This window comes from Ursus arctos, unplaced genomic scaffold, assembly GCF_023065955.2.
Source record: "Ursus arctos isolate Adak ecotype North America unplaced genomic scaffold, UrsArc2.0 scaffold_2, whole genome shotgun sequence".
Taxonomy (NCBI): Eukaryota; Metazoa; Chordata; class Mammalia; order Carnivora; family Ursidae; genus Ursus; species Ursus arctos.
The window spans coordinates 9,569,084-9,592,386 of NW_026622874.1; the positions used below are offsets into that span (position 1 = coordinate 9,569,084).

The 23,303-nt window shown below is 47.7% G+C and overlaps 1 protein-coding gene and 2 non-coding genes across 3 annotated transcripts in view; 2 read left to right on the forward strand and 1 right to left on the reverse strand.

The window, feature by feature from the left end:
- Positions 1–1,667: 1,667 nt before the first annotated feature.
- TRNAP-CGG (transfer RNA proline (anticodon CGG)) lies at positions 1,668–1,739 on the forward strand. Its single transcript has one exon. It is a non-coding gene; the product is annotated as a tRNA-Pro (tRNA).
- A 647-nt stretch (positions 1,740–2,386) lies between these two features.
- Positions 2,387–2,458, reverse strand: TRNAP-AGG (transfer RNA proline (anticodon AGG)). The gene has a single exon. It is a non-coding gene; the product is annotated as a tRNA-Pro (tRNA).
- Positions 2,459–9,000: 6,542 nt separating this feature from the next.
- Positions 9,001–23,303, forward strand: part of MPZL1 (myelin protein zero like 1) — a 58,591-nt gene continuing 44,288 nt past the window's right edge. The window contains exon 1 of the mRNA XM_026509450.4: positions 9,001–9,190. Within this exon, the coding sequence (XP_026365235.2) occupies positions 9,100–9,190 (91 nt within the window). The 5' untranslated portion in view covers positions 9,001–9,099. The remainder of the gene's footprint in view (positions 9,191–23,303) is intronic.

The following is a 23,303-nucleotide window of genomic DNA, read 5'->3' on the forward strand; positions in this document are numbered from 1 at the left end:
CACGAAAAAAAGTATACACACAGCTAGGTCAGTCAAGCAATATTTACATCAGTGAAATGTTGGACACCACTTATGTGGCTTACAGAAAAATAAGAATATCTGGCCCTGTTGTCTTGACGGAACACGATGAAGTCATTACTGACAACTTACGGGATAAGAAAGCAGGCGTGGGAAATTCAACAACAGCCTGGAGAGTGGACACTGGCAGAGATAGGCGAGGCCTCCAGCCCTGTCATGTCGCCTGGCACCACAGGGAGTGGAGGCCGTGGGCTTTGGCCCAGGTAGGGCAGAGTGAGCCCACGGTCTCTAGGAGAGGGCAAAGCAGACTGATTGCTCAGGACTCTGCTGAGAGCTCCCCCTGCCCCACGCCACCCCTGAACCCACCGCATCCCGAACCTCTCCTCAAACTACAAAAGGCTGAGTCCAAAGCAATATTTAGCTCTGAAACCTTGGCTCAGTAGGAGGCAGAAAGGTGGTCTCAGACAAGGAGAGGATGTCGTTAAAAGTTTTACATGCAATCAAAGCAAATAGAGGGCTTGAACAGGCTGCCCCTCAGCCACGTCCTCCTACTCCAGGGAGCAGCGGGACTCTGGGATCTCGACGGGGCCACATCTGGCTTTTTAGCTTTTGCTCTTTGATTTGGGGGGGGTTTCACTTGTATTCACCCCCAACCCTCCTGCCAAGGGCGTGAGCTCCAGTCCTGACCCTCCGTCCCTGAGAGACACCCCAGGTGCCCGCTGGCCCAGGGGGCAGGGGGCAGGGGGCAGGGGAGAGCAGAGAGGCTGGTGCAAGCGGGGAGCTCCCAAAAGGTGAGGGGGCAAAACACCACCGGACCCTCGGAGGGCTGTCCGACAGCTACAGAGCAACAGCTTCCACCGACCCGGACTGAAAGGAAGCTTGGGGTCCGGAAGCGGTAGCTAGAGCCAGGACCTGCGCAGCCCTAGGGCAGTCGGGCCGGGGCGGGGCCGCGGCCGCGGGCGGGGGCGGGGCGCGGGGGCGGGGCGCGGGCGCGCCACCACCGCGGGGCCCCTCCCACCGGCTGCACGGGGCGTACACACCCGGGGTCCTCCCTGCTCCGGGAGCCGCGGGGACCCCCGTCGCCCCCGCCCCACTCGCCGCCCCTTCCGAGGCCTTCCTCGCCCACCGCTGCAAGCGAGCTACCTGACGTCCCAGGCCTGCGCTCCCTCTGCAAAGGGAGGCCGGGAGCACGTGGAGCAGGACGTGAGGAATATCCAAGGAGCTCCGTACCTGCAAAGCCCTCAAAAGGGCGGACGATCCCATTATGAATGCTGGGAAAGTTCGCTCGTAACCCTCCTCTGAGGTTTCTTCCCCGCCTGCTCCGCCCGCCTTCAGCCGCGGCTCGCGTCGGAGGCCACGGGGCCGCCCGCGCCCAGCGAGCCCTGGCGGAGGCGGGCACCCAGCGGCGCCCTCCCAGCCCCGGCTCCCGCGCCCGCTGCCACCGCTGGGTGCAGCGTGGGCCCGGGCGCAGGGTGGTCCGACCGGCCGGGCTCCGCAAAATGCGCGGCGAGAGGGGCTCCGGGGCCCACGCCTGGATGGGTGCATGATCCAGGCAGTGGGAAAAAGGTCGCCGGCCAGGTTAGACGGGAAGTGCGACAAGAGGCGGAGCGAGACTGAAAGGAGGCGCCGGGAGGCGTTTTGCCGAGAGTGGCTCGTTGGTCTAGGGGTATGATTCTCGCTTCGGGTGCGAGAGGTCCCGGGTTCAAATCCCGGACGAGCCCAGGCTTTTCTTTCTCTGTACACTTTAAATTTAAAATGTGTTTTTTCGTCCTCACACAAGCCGTTTAGAGGCTTATAGGAAACCAACTACTATGGTCCCTTGAGCTTGACTGTTGATTCCCCCAATGTTGCGAAGCAAGAAATCGAATGGGACCAATTGGTACCCTACGGCCACTGTGCGTCGGAGAGCAGGGCGTGAGAACCGCTGTACACTTAAAGCACACGCGCTGGGAAAAAAGAGGCGCTCGTGCGGAGTCCTGACCTCCTATGACACCCCCGCACGCGGGCAGGGAGCCGGCCACTAGCGGTCCGGGACAAGGGGCGCGCGATCCTCCTGCGGACGCCCAGCACCCGGCCTGCGGCTGGACGTGGAAGTGGTGGGGGGAGGTGTCAAAACCGCACCTGCGGGCAACTGAGAACGGAACTCTGTGTCCCTTGCGCACGCGCGCGACTCCGGAACTAGCAGGGGTGGGGACAGCGTTTTCAGAGTATCGCAGTGTTCGCAAACTTTCTACGTTTTTACGTTGCCTTTTTATAGTATTTGGGTGTAAAGTTCAAAAAGTTTTTTGTTTTGCAGCTACATATGTTTATTACGTGTTCTAAAATTAATTCATTCAGAAGTTTTTAGTAATCAAGGGGAAAAAAAGGAGGGCTCGTCCGGGATTTGAACCCGGGACCTCTCGCACCCTAAGCGAGAATCATACCCCTAGACCAACGAGCCGACGTGGTTTCTTTTTCCCTGCGATGCTAAAGGATGGTACACTACTTAGTCCGGCGCCCCCAAGTGGTTATTTTTATATTGTGTTTATATCCACTTTTTTTGTTTTATATGTTTTCCGTTTTCTTTCCTTTTTACTTATTAAGAATCACAGAAGAAAACAACGGTCTCATTACCACTGTAATATAATTACCTCTTATTTCAAAAGCCACAATTCTGTTTATATTCGTGGCTAATAAATTACAGGGTACCTGTGGCAATGTCCGGGTGGCAGGAAAATTCCAGACTCTCTCCCTTACTGAGTCCTGGACGTTGCGCTTTCCAATAATTGTAAAACTGTCGGTTTCTTGTCGATATTTTTTATCCTAGTGCTCAAGATGCCACCTTTCCAGCCTTGTGAATTCCCATCTCTGTGTTTTTACTCAAACTGTTCTCTTCAGCTGGAAGATCTCTTTCCTCTTGGATAAATCCCAAACTCTAACCTCCCCAGAGAAAGATCCTTTGACATATTAAAATCAACTATATGTGATACATAAAAGCAGTCTTTTCTCCTCTAGTCATAATTTATTGGAGGACAAGACACCAATAACTAATACTGAGCTCTGTGTAACTGGCAACCAAATGTATAATTACTATGATTGGTGTCCAATTGTCCCAATATCTTTACGGGATGGCTTGTTTACTATATTTTAAGTTCTTAAATACTTAGTATTTAAGCTTACGCTAACAAAGCTGGTGTTCAGTGACTGCAGTTAGTTTCAATTTCCTTAACAATACAAATTTTGGTACTTGGACAGTTAGTAAGTGTGAACTGTCAACAGATAACTAACCAGGTGGGCAACAACACGTCGAAGGGTGTCTCTCCGAAATAGACCTATTCACTTACTTTGTTTCCTATCAGTGTATTCATCCATCTGATTGCTCATTCAGTCAACAAACATAAGAAGCACTATCTACCAGACACTGAATAGTCAACTTTCTTCCTGTGGTTTGACACTAGCAAATTATAGCTCTGGAGCTCTAACATTCCCCACCCTTCTTTGTTTTATTTGAAACTGTCCTGACATGAGTCTTGAGTTCTTCTTAGGGCTCAAGGCAACGAGAATAAGAATACCCTTTAAAATGTTAATTAGTGCTAGGTGCCAGCTCACTTTATTCCTCAAAACCTAACCGGAAAAAAATGTGCCCTAGACACTTAAGAAGTTTATATTTCTCCTGAGCATGAGGAAACTAAAAAATACAACTTGTAAGGTAAAATATTGTAAGCGCTTCAGATTTCTGAGAACCTGAGCTTCTAAGGTTACTAAGAGGTCTCTATGCTCTCCTTTCCCACTTGAATTTACTATAGTTATTATCATTTTCAGGGTTTTTTTCCTTACTCCTACTTCCCTCTAGCGATTAGAAAAATAGTTGTGTATTACTCCTCAGCCTCCATTAGAGTATCTCATTCGCCTCTCACAACAGTGTAGGAAGACGCACGGTAACAAAATTCAGGATATCAATTGCCTCACTCACGGTGAGAAACACCTCTATCCTGGTGAAGGAACGCCTGTGACCCCCTCCAGGGCACATCCTTCCCTTGTAGTACACAGATCCTTACTGTGTTGACAAGGGGACAGAGGATCTTCAGCCACAGCGAATGAAGAAGCCTGGTGGCATCTAATTTTACTGACGACATCTCTCTAAGGACCCCCGTTATTCTTATTCTCCCAATTTGGTGCCCAGAAACACCAGAGACACTGGAACTCCAATTTTTCAGATTTTCAATATTTGCTAGCAACGATGCAAATCTTCTCCTGAATTAAGCCATTCCATCAATAGAGATATTAATGAAATTGATTTAGCTTCGGGCAAATCTTTTTCACGCTGGCCTGGGATTCATTTTTGATTCTGTCCGATCTTTATTCATTAATGGTCACATTCTCAATATTCCAGGAACCTCGTGCAATCGCTATGCACAGATCACAGTGTCCCGATTCCTGTGGCAACGGATCTTAAAAGGCAAGGAGGGAAGGAATGCCAGTGAGAGTACAGGAGACAGGAAGGATCCTGGCACAGTCACAAAGATCTGTTTGAGATTTTGGTGCCTGTCACCCGCTTCCTACTTTATCCCGTTAATTCCAGATCTGGAAAATTCTGCTCTTATATATTTCCAGCAGTAGATGACTTTTTCTTATTATCGATTCTGGGGAAAATTCTCCCCAAGGAGCCCCTTCTTTTCAGAGGCAGCCGTTGTCCATTAAAAGGACCCTTCTGACCTGATCGGAAGTCTTCAGTTGATTCTGATTGTGTTGTGTGGACTGTATGAGCTGGAAAAGGGGAGTTTCCAGGAGGAAATGTGCAGAGAAGGAAGTGAGGATCTCGGGCTCACAGTAATGACTGGAATCCAAGGGGGTTTTTTGGCTTGTTTGTTTTCCCGTTTACTCTCTACAGCAGGGTCAGAAACTACAAACTTGCGTGATGGTTTTTTTCTTTGTAACTTCTCGAGGCTAATTTAATAAACATTCATTCATCTCTTCATCCAACAAAAATGTATGAGCATCTGCTGTGTGCGAGCCGCTGAGTATATTTGTGAACAAAACAGAAACAGTCCCTGCCCGGGGCAGGGGGGGAAGCATACATTCTAGTGAGAGGAGACAGACCATAAATATAATGAAGAAATAAATTGAATAAGGAGGGCTTGTGATTTGAACAGGGCAGTGACGATGGGCCTCTTTGAGATGATAACAGGAGAGTAAAGGTTGGAAGGAGAGGAAGTTGTGAGTCATCATGTACGTGTCTGGAGGAACTAACCAGCTAGAGGGAACAGCCAGTGCAAACACCGGGAGACATGCGTGTACCTGAAATGCTCCAGAAACAGCAGTGAGGACAGTGTGGCTAAGGGGAGAGGGCACGTGTGAGGATAACAGGAGATGAGCATTACTACGCGCCAGGCTCTGTCTTAGGACCCGGAAAAACAGAAAACTGTGTGGCAAGTCCCTCGTGTAACCTCCAGGGGGATCATTTCATATGGGAGACAGACAAGTAAGTGGATAACAGCAAGCAAGTGCTGATACGATAATAGTAACCTTTATCGAGAACTTATTACCTCATACATTACTCTCAACGGAGTTTGCAAAGACCTTAAGACCCAAGTCCCATTTTAGGTATTATTTTATTTATTCTTTATTTTTTTTAAAGATTGTATTTATTTATTTGACAGAGAGAGAGAGACAGCCAGCAAGAGAGGGAACACAAGCAGGGAGAGTGGGAGAGGAAGCAGCAGGCTCCCAGCAGAGGAGCCCGATGTGGGGCTCCACCCCAGGACCCTGGGATCACACCCTGAGCCAAAGGCAGATGCTTAACGACTGAGCCACCCAGGTGCCCCCCATTTTAGGTTTTAAAATCATGAGAAATCTGAATGAGTACAGAGCTGTATCGGGTGACAGTGGTCAAGTCTATACAGGGTAGTGTAGGGAGATACTAGAGACTTCGGGAAACCTGTTTAGAGGAATTCACCCTCAAGTTACTTTCCGAAAGATGGGCAGATAAATGTTAACCATCAAGGGGCAGAGGGAGGCCTAAGGCCTGAGGCAGCCGTGGGAGCGGAGCCCTGCAGGCACCAGCGGGACTGTGCTGGAACCGAAGGCAGGTGTGGGTGGCATGGCTGGAGTGTGGGGTGAAGGGGCCCAGGCAGGGACTCACAGAAGCAGTCTGCAGGGGTATGCATGCCGGTCAAAGGGTTTGGAAGTCATGCTAAGAGCAATAAGGAGCCAATGAAAGGCTCTAAAAAGGGAATAAATGGGAAATTCATTCTGTTCACTCTCTGTGGAAGTTGTGGAAATATCCCTGGAAAGTCCAGCCCCCTGCAAAACACCTCAGAGTCCAGGTGTCCTTGTCTGTTCTCTCTGGACAAGTCTTCCTCCCTGCAGGGGTGCACACAGGCCATGTGGGACTGGAGAAGATTGCAAGTGACGTAGGGGGAGAAGCTGGCTGGGGATTTGAAGCTAGGGAAGAAAGGGGGGCTGGTGTGTCCAGTCTGGGAGTGGCCCCATTTGAGTGTCATCCAGGAGTCCCTTGCGAGGCCTGACACCAACTAGCGCTCAGAGAGACCAAGCCCTCTGGCCCTTCCAAGGGAATGATGTCGCGAAGTCATTTTTTCCTTTAAATCACGTACTCGAAGGGTCGGACATTCTAGTGACTTGAGACTGATGGTCTGATGTTGCTTGTGGAGCACCTTGCTGCCACCACGTGCTCAAGTTCCACGTAGCCCTTCTGTGGTTTCCCTGACATCTAACTGCCTTCTGGTTGCCCGTGGGGTGTCGGCAGCATTTTAAGCTATGCGAAGGCCCAACTTGTCAGTCGTCCTCCCAGACCAGGTTCTTTGCATTGGCTTTCAGTTTTGGTCAACTGGTAGCATTATTCTCCGCTCAGGCTAGAAACTGGAGGTCACATCTGTCTTTCTGGATTCTTTTCTCCCTCCCTCTCTCTCTCTTTTTTAAAGATTTTATCTATTTATTTGAGAGAGAGAGAGCACACATGAGCATGAGCAGGGGGAAGAGGGAGAGGGAGAAGCAGACTCCCTGCTGAGCTCCATCCCAGGACCCTGGGCTCATGACTGAGCCAAAGGTAGACACTTAACCAACTGAGCCACCCAGGCACCTTGGATTCTCTTCTCTTGATTAGACTTCCCATCCAATTGATACCCAGTCCTGTCGCTTTCTCACTGAAATGCTTCTCCATGCCTTGTCTTGCTCTCCACCCCCTTCTGCCTGGGTGGCTCAGTCATTAGGCATCTGCTTTTGGCTCAGGTCATAATCCCAGGGTCCTGCAATCAAGCCCTGCATTGGGCTCCCTGCTCAGCAGGAAGCCTGGTTCTCCCTCTCCTCCCCCTGCTTGTGTTCCCTCTCTTGCTCTTTCTCTGTCAAATAAATAAATAAAATCTTAAAAAAAAAAAAAAAAAAAGAAAGTCCACGTCAAATGCGACATTCTTGGTGCATCTTCCGCACACACCTCTTGGGACAGTGGTTCCCAGAAGAGGAAGGTATGTGTGTGGAGGTATATCACTGTCAGAGAAGCCTGTGACATTACATGTGTCCCCGAGAACCAACGTCCCCGTTGGCCTTGGGTTTCTCCGTCCCTTCAAGCATTTAAAAAATTTCAGTACCGGCTTGTCTACACTGGAGAGCTCTGTGCTTCTTGAGAGTAAAGTCTAGCTGTTCTATGTCTGCAGCACATAGTAGTTTCTCACTTAACGCATTTGTAGCCTCTCCAACCTGTGACATTCCAGACACGCTTCATAAGGATCTTGCTGAGAAAAATAGGACAGAATGGTTGTCACACTTTTGTCGTTTTCTCTCACGACTGCTAATTATTATGAGTTTGCTTACAAGGCTCATAGGCTAAAACAGCAAAAATATCAATTTGTTTAAAACTGACTTTAGACAAAACCCTGAAATGAGAGGTTACATTTGGGTTTGTCACCATACTCTTCCCCTACTCTTGTCCTAATGGTGCACATTTTGTTCCTTCACTCTGCTGGCCACCCACCTGGATTCTTCCTTTTCTTCATTCTCTCTCATCTTGTCATGCTCCCGTCCCTCCTTCTGGTGTGCCTTTCGTAGGGAATTCTCATAAGGACCCTTTCGAAAACTTCTCAGCATTTATTGGGTGACCAGGGAGTGGCAGACACTGTTCTGGGCCAAGGGAACCAGGCTGAGCAGAGTCAGCCAAGGCACTCCAGCCTTAGGAACGTCCCCATCCCAAGTTTTATTGACAAATCCAGGGACATTTTGCGTGCAAAAGCACATTCATTTGTGTTCCAGGTAGTAGGAAAGAGTTCCCAGTTTCCAGCCTTTCTTAAGCCTCCGAAGAGGCCTCCGAAGAGGAGATTCGGGCAAGATGGAGACTTCTTTTTAAGCGAGCTGATTTCTCAAGTTGCAGCACATAAATTACCTAGCCGAGGCGCAGGACAGGCCTTGCAAAGGGCAAGGCGGGAGATGTGTTCCATGTGGCCGACTGCATCATCCCATCGTCCCCCTCATTTTTTTTTTTTCTTTGTAAATGGAGTGCCGCTTTTTCCTTTAGGTGAGGCCCAGAGAAACCTAGCAGGGCTGACCCCGAGGCGAGCGCAGAGCCGACCCCGAGGCGAGCACAGACCCGGCAAAGCCCCGCGGCCAGGACAGACTGAGAAGAGATCTGCGGGGCTGGACCTCCGAGAGGCCAGAGGCGACGGCGGCAGGCGGTCGGCAGGCGGTCGGCAGGCGGGACCCGGGCGGACACCCAGACAGGCGGAGGGCCGGGCGGCGGGAGCCCAGCACCTCCCGAGACCCCGGCCTCCAGCGCTGGGAGTAGGAGCCTGGGTGGGACCGATGGGGGGGGGGCGGGGGGAGGGCCCTCGGGACGAGAGGGGGTGATGGACAGTCAGTGCCCTCCAATAGCGTCCTCCCGAGGACGCGGGGCAGGCCAATGAGCGGCCCACGGGGGCCGGCGCGGGGCGGGGTTTGCGACGGGGGCCGGGAGCGGGGAGCGCGGCGTGGAGGTGCCAGCGGGCGCGGGTGCGGGCGCGGGCGCGGGCGGCGACGAGGCCGGAGCCCTTGCCGCGAGCGGAGCGGAGCGCTGTGGGGACGGGGCCCGGGCGCGGCGGCGGTGGCGGCGGGAGAACGATGGCAGCGTCCGCGGGAGCCGCGGCAGTGCTTGCAGCCGCAGCCCGCAGGCGCTGGCTGTGGTCGGTGCTGGCGGCGGCGCTCGGGCTGTGTGAGTGATGCCGGGGTCGGGGCGGCGGGGGCCTCCCGGGGCCGGCGCCTGTCCCTCGCGGCGGCCGCGGGCCCTGCGCGCCGGGCGCCGAGCTGGGGAGGGGGCGCGGCCTGTGCGTTCCGGGGCCGGGGGAGCCGCGCGGCTGGGAAGCGCCGAGCCTGCCTGCTTCCCCGTCTCCGCGTGTGCGGGAGGAGGGGCGAGCTCCCCACCTTGCTCGCTCCTGGGGGGCTGCGGGGGCCGCGGGCGGGCGGGCGCGAGGGGTCGCCCGCCTTCCCCGGGTCGCCCCGGCCCGCCTGGGATTCTGCCGGGGTCCTGGCGTTCACCCCCTTTGGGAGGTGGCGGAACGTTGCAGGGTTTTCCTTTGCAGGCCCTTTGTTGGTTTATTTCCTCGTTTTAGGTGGCGAATTGTTTTGTTTTACCTTGGAAGTTCCATTTCGAATGCTCTCCAATCCATTTTTTAAGCCTCCGTAATAGAGGATCCCTGGAGGCTCCTGGGTCTCTTCCCTAGTCCGCCGAACACCCACCGAGGGGACATTTACATTACTTCTGGGTTAGGAGGCAAACACTGGGAATACCACTGAAATGACCTAGCTTAAAAGAATTTGGTCAAAACCGTAATAACTCCAGGCAGAGTCACCACGGTTTGACAAACACAGGACATTAAAAAGCCCATTTTCCCTTTTTTCTTCTTTTTTTAAAATGACCTTTTTTTCTTGCCGAATTTCATGGGTCAACTTAAGGTAAACCTCAGGCTCGATTTATTGCATTGGATGAGTTGTTTTATGGACCTCTGAAGTGGTGTTGGTCATGGGACTTTTTTGTGTTGTTGTTCAAAGCAAAGGACTTGTTGCTGTCTCAGAACGTGGGTAAGTAATGGTTCTAAGGAAGGCCAACTCCTAAGAAACCACGTCGACTTTTTCGTTTCTTTTGTTTCACAAAATGTCAGTTGCATCACAGTGTCTGAATACAAGTTTACTCAGTAATTTCTTTCATGGGAAAGTCCTTAATGTAATCTTTGGAACCAGGAAAACTATCATTTAACCAGTGATTCCAGGGGTGGTGACGTATGAAGGTAAAAGTCTCCTTAACCTCTGGAGGTTGACAGATTCTGTGTAAATGTCTTTTTTGAGGGGAAAAAAAGGTTAAAAGTGTGGGGGTTTTTTGTTGGCAATGGTGACAGTGTTTGTTTTAAGTAAACAAGTAGGAAATAGCCAAAAAATGAGGTTTATCAGAAATCTTGTGTGCTTCAGATAGAATAATCATGCAGGGGAGGTCAGACATTGCCACTGAGGACAAAGCAGTGGGGGCGATCTTAATTAGACCAAAGGTACGAAAAGCAGAACTGAAAAACTAAATATTAATGGATATTAATATGAAAAGATCATCAGAATAATAGCTACATACACCTTGGATGTGCCCAGCTCTTCAGTAAGCAAAGATGAATGTTGGTATGTGAAAATGAGCCACTAATGTTCCTGCTCAATTTTGGAAAACTATCGAATGTTTCTTCTTGCCAAGTTGTCTTTTCCTGGTCATGGATAGTGTCCGTGGATAGCAGTCCACTTTTATAGAAAACCTTCCTGAATTTTATCCAGATACAGTTATTCAGCAAACGTTTATTAAGCACCTTGTAAGAATTAAGCACCAGAAATACTCTAGGAAGGACAGTCCCTGCCCTCGCATAATTTACAGTTCATTGGGAGAAGCACAGTGCCAGAAGTAATGTGAGAAGTCCTCTTTGATAGTGGTGTGCCCTGAGAGCAGTGAGGAGGGCCATCATCTCAGACTGGGGTTCAGGCCAGTGGAGGAGGAGATGCTTAAGCTGAATGGGCACGGGACAAGGAAACAGTAGAAGCAGTCCTGAATGGACCTGTTGGTAGGCCAGCGTGGTGGGAGGTAGGAGTGTATGGTGGGAGAGAGATGGGGGCAATTGAGGCAGGAGAGCCAGCCAGAGGCATTAACTCACAAAGGACCTCGTTTGCCTTTTGTAAGGCTGGATTTTTATCCTGTGGGAAGCTGGTGAAGGATTTCTTTCTCTATGGAGCCATGAAGAATGGGTTGCAATGTTGTGAGACTGAAGATACCAGAAGGCTGTTGTAATAATCCAGAGGAGGAGAACGGAGAGCTGAATTAAAGCAGTGAGATATGAAGAGAGGACACACTCGGGAGCTAGTTAGAAAGTAAATTGATAGGGCTTGCAAATTGATTTGCTGTGGACTTGAAAGGAGTGAAAGATGATCCTAAGGTTTGGGGCTTGGGAAGCTGGGCCCTTTCTTGGCAAGTGGGGCTTTTCACAGATGAATGTGGGATTGAGGGAACAGGGATGATGAAGTTACTTTTGGGTATGTTGAGTTTCAGATGCTGCTGAGACATCCTAATAGAAGTGGGCAGAAGACAGTTGGATAGATGGTTCTGGAGATGAGAAAGTTCTGGTCGGAAATACAGATTTGGAAGGCATCATGTAGGTAGTAGTTAAAGCTATGGATTGCTTGGATGGGTTCACCAACAGAGAGTGTATTGAAGGAAATAGCGGAGGGCCAGGGACAGAGCCCTGGGGTATATGGAACCTGAGAAGGAGGTCTGACGAGTAAACGGGAAGAACGAGGTGTCTTAGAAACCAAGAGGGGATGAAGTTTTAAGTAAGAAGGAGTGGTTAACAGTGTCAGAATAGGAGATTAAATACGATGAGGATTCACTGGATTTGGCCATTGTCCTGTCTTTGGTCCCCCATCAGTAGGAATGAACACACAGTATATGAAGAATAAATCTCAGTAATTTGCACCACCCACTTTAGTAAAGGGCACCACCATTCATCTAATTGCTCGTCCAGAAGCCTAGGATCCACCCTCGATTCCTCCCTGTCTTCATCAAGCCCCACATCCAACCTGTTCTGCCATCTACAAAATGCATTTGGAATTTACCCACTATTTTTCTATCAGCTGTCCACTCTTAGCATTTTAGTCAAAATCACCCAACTGGTCTCCCCTGTTCCTCCATCCTGCCTCTTTTTAATCCATTCATCACCAGCTGCGAGAATGATTTTTATAAAAATGTAATCAGATCATCTTGCTTTCTTGTTTAAAAGCCTTAATGGCTTCCCCTTACGCTCTGAGTGACATACCGACTTCTCCCCGTGGGCTGCAGTGCTCTGTGTGATCTGGTTTCTGCCTCTCTGACTTCAGCTTGTGCCATTCGCCCCCTTGCTCACTATATTCAAGCCACACTGCCATCTTTCGCTCTTTGACATTCATTCCCACCTCAGGTCCTTTGCACTTGCTGTTCCTGCTTCCTCTTCCTGCTCTTTCCCCGGAACTGCCCAGAGCTGTCTCCTTTTCATCAGTGCGGACATAAATGTCACTTTTTTTCAGAGGCCTTTTTCCAACCACCCTATCCAGAGGAGTGCCCTGTTACCATTTCCTGGTCCTTTGTTTATTTCTTTGTTGTAATCTCTAACTACTTGGTTTTTCTTTTTTCCTCTCTGAGAATCCAGAACAGAGATAGTGTTTGTCTTGTTTATAGAAATATTCCTAGTGCTTAGCACGGTGGATATGATAGATGGTAATGTTTGCTAAAGGGCAAAGAGGCGTGGGTATGTCTGGATAACAGTTTGTTAGTAGTTTGCAATAAACAGGATTTTTTTTTTTTTAAGATTTTATTTATTTATTTGACAGAGATAGAAACAGCCAGCGAGAGAGGGAACACAAGCAGAGGGAGTGGGAGAGGAAGAAGCAGGCTCCTAGCGGAGGAGCCTGATGTGGGGCTCGATCCCGTAACGCCGGGATCACGCCCTGAGCCGAAGGCAGACGCTTAACCGCTGTGCCACCCAGGCGCCCCAATAAACAGGATTTAGCCTGGCATATGGTGGATACCCAATAAATCTTTCTTGAAAAAAGGAATATTTTTTCCAAGTGTGATTTTATGTATTATCTGGTTATTTTCACTCTTTAAGTACCATTTCATATTTCTTCAGAAATGTATGCAATGAATTAACACTCTTCAACTACTTTAAACACCATAGTTTCGAAATTACTGGTTATTATATATTTAAATTATTTTATCATGCTTGTTGTAGCCCTTTAGTGTTTTATCAATAGGACTTTTATTTGATGCTTATTGACAAAATTCAGACCTGAGACACTACCTCTCCGGTCAGAAGGCACAAATTTCAGTACTAATTCCGTCAGCCTTTTACTTATTTACTAGTGGGGATAATAAAACAAAACTTAGTCCAGGGGCTCCTGGGTGGCTCAGTTGTTAAGCATCTGCCTTTGGCCCAGGTCACGATCCCAGGGTCCTGGGATCTGCCCTGAGTTGGGCTCCCGCTTCTCCCTCTCCTCCTATCCCTCTCCCCACTCGTTCTCTCTCTCTCTCTCTTTCTCATAAATAAATAAAATCTTTTAAAAAACCCAAAACTTAGTCCTTAAAAAAAATTCTACCATTTGTTTTTTCCCCTAACTCTAGGACAGTCACTAGCCTCATGGGCTGCCAAAAGAAGAAATAAAGAGAAATCTTAAGTGAAAGAGAGATGTATGTGAAAAGAACATGAAATGAAAATTTGTGTTTTTTACAAAGCAAAGGCACTAAATGAACACCTACTGGGTGCCTGGCGGTGGTTCAGTTACTGGGCATACAGCAGGGCGACTGGATCCTACGCGGGATGTACATCCTGGAAATGAATAATAACGGACAGATTACATTCCTGACAGTCACCACTGTAAGCAATTGATTCACCTATTAAAGAAAATATGATTCACCTGTTACGAAAATTTGTAGAATTAAAAAAAACTATAGAACACTTGTTTGTATTGCAAAATAGATATTTTTTAAGCTTACAAAGGATACGTTGTGGGATTTTATTAATGGCTGATCTTTCCTACTGAGTTTTTAAAATGTGCTTTGATTAGGAAAGACTTGATACATGCGGTTTTTCAAAAACATTGTTGCATGCCCTCCATCTAGAAAATGTTGGCCTACCTGTTAAATATTTCTCACATTCCTTTCTCTTCCCACTGAGGCTGATTTATGTGATTCCATGGTCACATTTTTCCTGGATGATTAGAATCTTCTGCAGGGCCCCAAGGGTGTTTTATTTAAGTTGTATCTTTTATCTGAGAATTTGAATTCTCTGTGTAAGACATGCATTTCACATGTACCTGAACCTTGCAATGATTTTAACCTTGTTCTCTACGACCACTGGCATCACTTGAAATGAGAGAATAAAGGATTTGCTCTGACAGAATTTATTATAGATTAGTTTGGTCTTCAGGCTCCATCAGAGGGAATTTAATTATTAGGAAAACTAGAAGTATCTCCTGAGGTCTCAAGTATCACGTGGGTCCAAGTCTTGGTCCCCACGAGTGATGAGATACGAAGCTTTCATGTATCTTGAGTGATTTTCCTTTTTTCCTTTTCCACTCATTTCGCCAAGTGCTTGAAATTAGCAATGCCCTAGAGTCCAGACCACAGTCCTTGGGATTTTGACTGCCATAAGAGGGCAGAGGTCAGTTGACTTTGGGACCATTCATAGTCCCTGAATTGAGAAGTTTAATTGTCTCTTGGGACCTTTATATCTTTACCCTTAAACCTCTTTATTCAGTATCTTTTTGAATGCATGTGGCTGCTGTAATTTTTATTCACTTATAATTTTCCGTTGATCCCATTAAGTCTTTATCAAGAAAAGAAGGATGATTTCATTAATAAGTTCTCCTACAGTAACTTTATTTATCTATCTATCAAACTCAGACTCTTTCTTTAGAAATTGTAAACTTTGCAATACCTGTGATTGACTGTCTGGGCACGTAGTTGGAATACACTTGGCCCTTGAACAACACTGGGGTTAGGGGTGCTGACCCCCCACACAGTTGAAAATTCAAGTATAGCTTTTGACTCCTGAAAAGGACTAATAGCCTGCTGGTGACTGGAAGCCTTACCAATAACATAAATACTCGATTAACACATATTTTGTATGTCATATGTATTACATATAGTATTCTTAATAAAGTAAGCTAGAGAAAAGAAAATGTTAAAATCATAAGGAAGAGAAAATGCACTTATAGTACTGTACTGTATTAAAAATAACCCGTGTCTAAGTGGACCTATGCAATTCAAATTGGTATTGTTCAAGACTCAACTGTGGTTGTCTAGCAACTGTGATACACTGTACCCAGTTGTTACGTTTAGTTCATTGAATTTAGAAACGTACTATGTCTTTGTTGAGCCGAAGTTAGTTATTATTGTAGATAATTGCCGCACAGATTGAAATCCATGACTTGAGCTTTGTTACTGTCACGCCGTAACCAGCTGAGCAAACTTCGATGCATTTGCAATGAACATTGTTTATACTAGGACCCTGATATTCTGCTTTGGAATCTGAGGAATTTATTATGTGCAATTTAAAAACATTTTTTAAAAAGCGCTTTTGTCAAAATTAAGAAATGTATTCTCTTCTCTTCAAACATTAAGGAACACAGTATGGATTGTGTCACTTTAACATCATCTTGTGCTTTTTCCAGAGAGTGCCTAAAGGGAAGGGGCTGTTGTAGACTAAGCTTCGGTGAGGACTTCATACGACCCTGTGCGAGACGGTGGCTTGTAGTTATTCACTCTCCAGTCCCATCCAGGTTGTGTTTGCTGTAGATCCTTCTTCAAAGGTGTTGCCCAGAAACACCAGTAAAGGACTCCATTTCCTAAGAGAAAAATGTATTAAAATGCAAATATTTGAGATCTCCTAAATGGCTAAGAATGGCAGAGGGACAGTGAGTGAGTAGTTGGGGAGAAATTTTGAATCCGTTGATATCGTAACTGTCTCCACAGACCCAGATGCAGATCCTGTGTCTGTCTTCTGTCAGCCCTTAGAAATTTGGGTAGTACACCAATTTCATGTCATGTCTTCTGCCCTGCCCTCAGTGACTGAGTGCTCACTACGTGCTAAGCCTCTGCTGAGCGGCTTCCCTGCATTATCTCATCTACAGTTCTGTGTGATCATTCCTATTTTTCTGAATCTTACAGATGAGGAAACTAAGGACCCGGGAGGCTGTGTAACTTGTCCAAGGTCTCAAAAAGCTAATACATAATAGAGTTGGGACTCAAAGCATTTGCAGCCTCTCGGGTATATTATAGAATTTCTCCTTCAAAGTCTAACCATTTCTTAGGAGTCTCTTGGCATATCGGAAATGTTTACTGAGCTCGTCTTTAGTCTGTCCCAGGGTATCCAGTTTCCTTCTCTCTGCGGTAATGTTTGTACGAAAGTCGTGATGGCTTGCTCGCTGCTGCCGCTGCTGTGGAGGGACAGAGCTGCCGGGTTGAAGGCATCCTTACCAACGGTGCAGAGTCCATGCCGCCCAGTGCTCTGACTCCCCCGCAGGGAGTGGCAATGGTGTGGTTTTTGTAGGTTCTTCTCCCTCTCACACTGATCCTTCTGGCAAGGACACAGCATGAATCCATTTAACCTAAGTGTCTGACCCCACGCTAGGCTCAGAGAGGTCCCTTGCCCCTTACCAGGAGACACAACGTAGGGACCAAGCCACTGAGCCTTAACCTTTATGCTTGGGTTGAGTTCTTCCCTGGAGGCTGTGCAGATCCTTCTAGAGTTAAGACTTCTGGCACGCTGGCCCTGCAGAATGTCCAAACAAGAGGCTTCTTCCTCACAGGCGCCTTTGCCCGGCCCCTCCACCCCATGGGCAGAGGGTCCAGCGTAGCTCGGCTGCCTTGCTGCCTGCCACGAGCCGGAGTTCCAGGCCTCGTCTCTTAACTTTTGGGGTCTTTGTCTTCATCACTTTCAGCTGTTAGGAATTTAATCCCCCCCCGTGACTATAAGTGTAGAAGAACCCCAGTGGGGCTTGCTGAATTTTACATACTTGAGAAATTAGAGCATGTATTGATAATAAGCAGAGGTGATACCGTTTATAATCAGGCTCCAGTATGCGGATTTCAGAGCAGAACATGGTGAGGGGCACTTTCTCGTCCTCGTTTCAGATTGTAGGTCCACAGTCTCTTATCAGCAATTTCAAATCCCCAAATCTCTGAAAACAGAAACTTTTCCCCTACATTTGATACAAACTCTTTTGGCTGCAAATTTTGACCTGTACTAACGAGAGACTATTTTTAGTCATGATCCGACTTGCTAGGACTAATCATGTGTTTCACTACAGAAATCCTAATGCATTTGATGATGGGATGCTGCCTCCGACCCTGCTGAGACTGGTAGACGCTATTACTACACGTGTTGTATTAATTTTTTTAAATCTGAAAAATTCTACATCTGAAACACATCTGGCCCCAAGGGTTTTCAATTAGAGGTTGTGGGCCTGTGCAGTGTTTTATCTCTGACATTTTCTTCTACTCTTGTAAATACTAAGAACTACAAAATGCGTTTTTAGCTCTTTAAATGTTTTGGGACATCAAGCCAATGGTTTGCCACTTAAATGCCTTCATTCAAATTCCTTTCTTAGTTTATGCTAGTTTGGACCTGGCCTCCCCATTATTGAGGGGTTCTGGGTCTGTAAACCAGCTCAAGTCTGAAAATTGATTGAGGGGACATGACTTACTGTTTTTATGACTGAATTTAGACTTCGGTTCACTCAACATAGAACTCTTCTGCTCATAAAGGTCAAGTAGGAATTTAGCAGACTGCCCTCTGTATCTCTTCTGGACCACCATGGCCATCTAGCTAATGCTACGTGCAGGTCTCTGCTAGTCAGACTGTTCTGATCGCCGCTCTCATCCCCTGTCTGTTATGGTGACCATACCCCCGACCCCTGGCTATTGAGTGCCCCCCTTGGCCCCTGCTCCTCCACAGTGCAGCGGCTTCCATTATATTCAGGAAGCACTGTGTCCCACTGAAGGTCTGGCCTGCAGAGCACAGTGATCACAGAGCTCTTCCAGGATGTGGGGTGCCTCTCACAAATTTATTTTTCACAGTCATGGTGAAAGGTGTGTCTTTTGGATCCTCCCAGGGTGGGTGAGTAGGTCTTAAATGACAAATCCACTCCAACGTTCCAATCTCCGTAAGCCTTGGAATCCCTTCCTCCGTATTAAACCACGACGGGTCTGGCGCTTCAAGTTCATCTGTTGTGGGTCACTTGTGGTCCACGTTTCAGCCAAGGAACCAAAGCAAACTATTAGAGCTCTTTCTTTTTTTTTTTTTTTTTTTCTTTTTTAAGATTTTATTTATTTATTTGACAGAGATAGAGACAGCCAGCAAGAGAGGGAACACAAGCAGGGGGAGTGGGAGAGGAAGAAGCAGGCTCATAGCGGAGGAGCCTGATGTGGGGCTCGATCCCATAACACCGGGATCACACCCTGAGCTGAAGGCAGACGCTTAACCGCTGTGCCACCCAGGCGCTCCAGAGCTCTTTCTAACTCTCCAAGTTGCAACATGAAATGCAGAATATCTGTTTAGTGGGCCCATATCAGTAAATTTGGCCTCATCCAACTTTGTTTCTTGTACCGTTATCCCACACACTTGGTATCCCTTCCCACACACGTTCCCTGGATTTCTGCATATAAATTGGAAAAATCAAGTAGTTCTTTTGCAGTGCAGCGGGTCTCAGCATGGGTCATACTCTGTCTGTACCTACAGGGGACTTCTGCGATTTGAGTCCAGTTATAAATCTGGAAGCAAAGAGGAGTGGTGGGTCCTGAGGAGAATCAGTGTCTTTCAGGGCAGCTGCGTCAGGAGAGGACATTCCAGTTTCCTCGGGCAAAGCACTGTTAGTCTCCTCAGACGGGGGTGGAATGGTTGCTTCTTTTTTTTTTTTTTTTTTTAAAGATTTTATTTATTTATTCGACAGGATAGAGACAGCCAGTGAGAGAGGGAACACAAGCAGGGGGAGTGGGAGAGGAAGAAGCAGGCTCATAGTGGAGGAGCCTGATGTGGGGCTCGATCCCGTAACGCCGGGATCACGCCCTGAGCTGGAGGCAGACGCTTAACCGCTGTGCCACCCAGGCGCCCCGGAATGGTTGCTTCTACTGGCAGAGAAGACTTATGAGTATTTAGGGGTTCGATGTCTCCAGCTTCATCGGGGTCCCCAGTTTTCACGGTTCTCTTCCTTGCTAATCAGTGCCGTCACTGTAATAGCAGCTGGGAATTCAATTGCCTTGTAATCCAGCCACTCTCAGGATGGGGTTCTGGGGCCGGTTTCAGCAGTCTCAGCTCTGTGGCTAAACGAGGTAAGGGTCTCTTTCAGGATAGACGCAGAAGTTCTCTGATCATTGATTCAGCACTTGAATTTGAAATTCCAGTCCCTGAGCTCATGTCTCCCTTTCCCCACCTTATAGTGACATTAGAATCAATCAGCCAGTATCATTATATTCATTGGTTGGACAAATGTTCAAAGGTATTATATACTTGGTGACGCTTGGTCCAGCTGGTGACCCAGCCAGGATGATGACCGAATTGTTGGCTTCCGCTGATGGTAAACAGTTCTGTTCTGTGCTCTGTTTTAGCACTTCCAAATCACACCTCAAGTCAGTGATGCCTGACTCTGGCCTCCCCTCACCTATGTGACACTTTGATAAAGGCCACCTGATATTGCCAATCAGATGACCTGTTCCAGGCGTTTTCTTTCTGGACTTCTTTGCTTTCCTTGACATTGCTAAGCACTCTGACCTTATTCCCTTTGTCTTTGTGATATTACTTCTGATTCTCATTGCTTTTCCCTGCCCGCTCCAAGCATCGCTCCTCTGCCCATGGCCCAGCGTCGATTTTCCTTCGGGTCTGCTCTCAGCCCCTCTGATAGTCTCACCACCTGCTCACCTTGGGTGATCTTCTCCACTTTTGTTCTTTTTACTGCATATTCGGTAGATCTAGGATTCAGTAATGATTTGTTAAGTAAATGGCGACTCCCAAATGTGTCTCCATCACTCTGAACAGACTCATACCCACTGTCCGTATCCATTAGACTGAGGCACCCCAAACTTCGTATGTTGAAAACTCAGCTCACGCATCTCTTTCCCATGCTCAGCTTCCATGCCACCGCCTCATTGTTCTCACCATTTCCTGCTGTCCCCTTTGCCTTTCCCTCAGTCACCCCCGGCAAACACTTGAGCGTCATCTCAGAACCCTCCCTTTCCCTCACGCACCTCCATGGATTTAAATCAGAGTTCTTGCCAGTGTTCACCGTCTGTTTCTGAATCCACCCCTTCCTTTCCAATGTGCTAGGACAAGTACCAGGGATTTGAAGTCCCCGTTACTGTGAGAACCTCCTAATTGGTGTCCCAATGCTTTGTGTTCCCCTCAGGTCTACTCTCCTGACTTCCGCCAGAGGGATCTTTCATGGGCAGATGTGATCGTGGTACTCCCATGCTAAGACCCTCCATCCCTGTTACCTCTAGGATGAGCTCAGGTCCTTGGCTTGACTCATTTGTCCTGCCCTCCTCCCCTGCTTTCCCTCCTTGTGCTTCATTGATTGTTCGCAACATTTCTGCATGATACTTGTTTTGTCTTCTCGATTTTGTGTGTGATATATTCACTCTCCCTCCTGATTACCCTTTGTATTTGTTTACCTGGCTAATTACTGTTTAGCCTTTCAGTCTCAAGTGCAGTGTCATCTAGCAGGTATCCCCAGGTAAGGCCAAGCACCCTAATTTCCTCTCTCTTTATATAAAATTATCTTTTCGTGTATTTTTTTTTAAGATTTTATTTATTTATTTATTTGAAAGAGAGAGAGAGAGAGAGCACGAGCCAGGTGGGGGAAGGGGTAGAGGCAGAGGGAGAAGCAGACTCCCTGCTGAGCAGGGACCCAGACCTGAGCTGAAGGCAGACATTTCACCGTCTGAGCCATCCAGGTGCCCCTAAAATTATCCTGTTATAAGATTGCCTCTTCACGTGCAGAAACTGTGTCTTCCTCATCTCTAAGTCTCCAGCACTTAACCTAATACCCAGAACATTGTAAGTGTTTAGTAGATGCAAGGTGAACTGTGGAACTGAAACCCGGGTGGGAATGATGTGGTTTTGGACTGTAGGTGAGGTTCAGTGGGGTGGAGGCCGGAGCCGATGACCAAGAAAGAATTCTTGAGACATCTTTGGTGCAAAATGGTGGTTTATTAAAGCACGGGGACCAGGACCTCTGGGCAGAAAGAGCTGCTGCCCGGGGGTTGTGAGGGGTGGCTGATCGTATACTATGGGGTTGGGGGAAGTAAGGAAAAAGGGAGGTTTCAAAAGAACTTTCATGTGGTAAAGAGGACCTACAAGATACTGGAGGCCTTGCTACTCCCAAGTTAAGATTGTTTTCCCCTCTAGCAAGGCAATAGCATTAAGATGGTTGGGGGCTTCCTGGAAGAATGTCACACATGTCCCACCAGGAGTGGGGGGGGGAGGTTGCAGGGGGTCAGCTTGTGCTTTGTCTTCAGCCTTCTGCTCCCTCATCGGGAACTATAAACATTAGAGCAGAGAGTGAGTGAAAATAAGGAGGCAGGTCCTCCTAGGTCTTGGGACTTCAAGATCCAGGGAGTCCAGACACTGGATTTGACCATCATGGGGCTCAGGGAGAAACTCTAACCAGGCTCTCAAGCCGGTGTGATACCAGCAAGAACATAATGTTAGCTTATTAACTTACAGTGAGCATTATAAATGCTGGGGGGGCTAGAATAGGTAAGTGGGTGGGGTTGGTAGTGCCTTTTCTCCCTGTGCAAAGACAGACTGTCCTCATAAGATTGCCCAGGGAAAATGGGATCAGCTCAGTAGATGTTTATTGAGTGACTGTTAATGGCTATGGTCATGAAGCCAGGGTAGTCTGAAACAACTTTCTCTCCACGGTAGTGATGTGGTTTGAAGTGGTGGGGTTCAGAGCCCACAGCCAAGAAAGAATTCTTGAGACATCTTTGGTGCAAAGGGGTGGTTTTATTGAAGCACGGGGACAGGACCCTTGGGCGGAAAGAGATGCACGGGGGGGGGGGGGGGGGGGGTTCTGAGGAATGGCTGATTGTTAACTTTGGAGTTGGGGGAAGTAAAGACAAAGGAAGGTTTCCAAAAGGACTTTCATATGCTAAAGAAGACTCCACCCTGGAGGCCTAGCTATTGTCAAGCTGACATGGCTTTTGCCTCTAGCAAAGCATAAGACCACTGGGAGTTCCTGAAGGAATGTTACACTCTGCCTATCTCAAGTATTTGTCAATGGCTGCAGGTTACAACGAGTTTTATCTACATTTCCTTCAGCCTTTGTTTCCCACATCAGTAGGAATATAGCTGATGGATGCACTGGACTGCTTAAGTCCTGCTCTAGTGCTGCACTGTGCTTACAAGCACGCTTTAGACGTGAAGAGACCACCTAGAAACCTTGACCGTAGAGTTTCCCGTATCTCGAGAGTTTCCCTAGACAGAGAGCCTGTCATTTAGAGTGGATTTTCTACAGTTGAACACCAGAGTGTTGAGACTTCTCGTTTCAGAATTCATTGACCTCTTTGGTTTTCTCTGAATAACCCAGTTTTTACCAGATTTCAAGGTATTTACTGTGTTAATGTTACCTGGAAAAAACTTCGGACTTAGGAGTCAGAGTGCACAAAAATGAGTACAAGTGTGGCCCGAAGTTAAACGAGCACATAACTGCTAACCCGGTTGTCGCTGACCTCCATCGCTGTCGGTATTCTCCCTACTATTTATAGTTGAAAATATATTATTTTTTCCCTTATGTCTTCGTTCTTGGCTCTGCCACTAGGGTGAGAATCTACACTAAGGCCCAGCAAAGTACCTAGAACATAGTAGGAAGCCGGTAAGTAGATAGAGGTCTGTTGAATGTGTATGTTGGTCACCATTAGCCAAGTGTTGCTATACTTTATCAAAGTTTATTAAAGTTTTGAAATAGTGGAGCTTTCTGAATTTTTAAAATAAAAACGAGAACTTCCTAACATTTTAAGGTATAATGTGCTTTCTACCAGTGTGGAAGTTGAGCTCTGAGATTCGCAGTAGGTGCTGCCTTCCCATACGCATTGCCATGGCACCCCGCGAAGCCTCGGGGAGCCCACTAAGCAGCTGGACCCCTGGGGAATGCAGCCAGAGAGCTTGTTTTGTACCTCAGCTCGGGGAGCGTGGGGAATCTACTTCATTTGTCATATCCCTGGAGACCACAGTCACCTGCAGGGAGTCTCTGGGTGTGTGCTCTCCTGAGGAATTGTT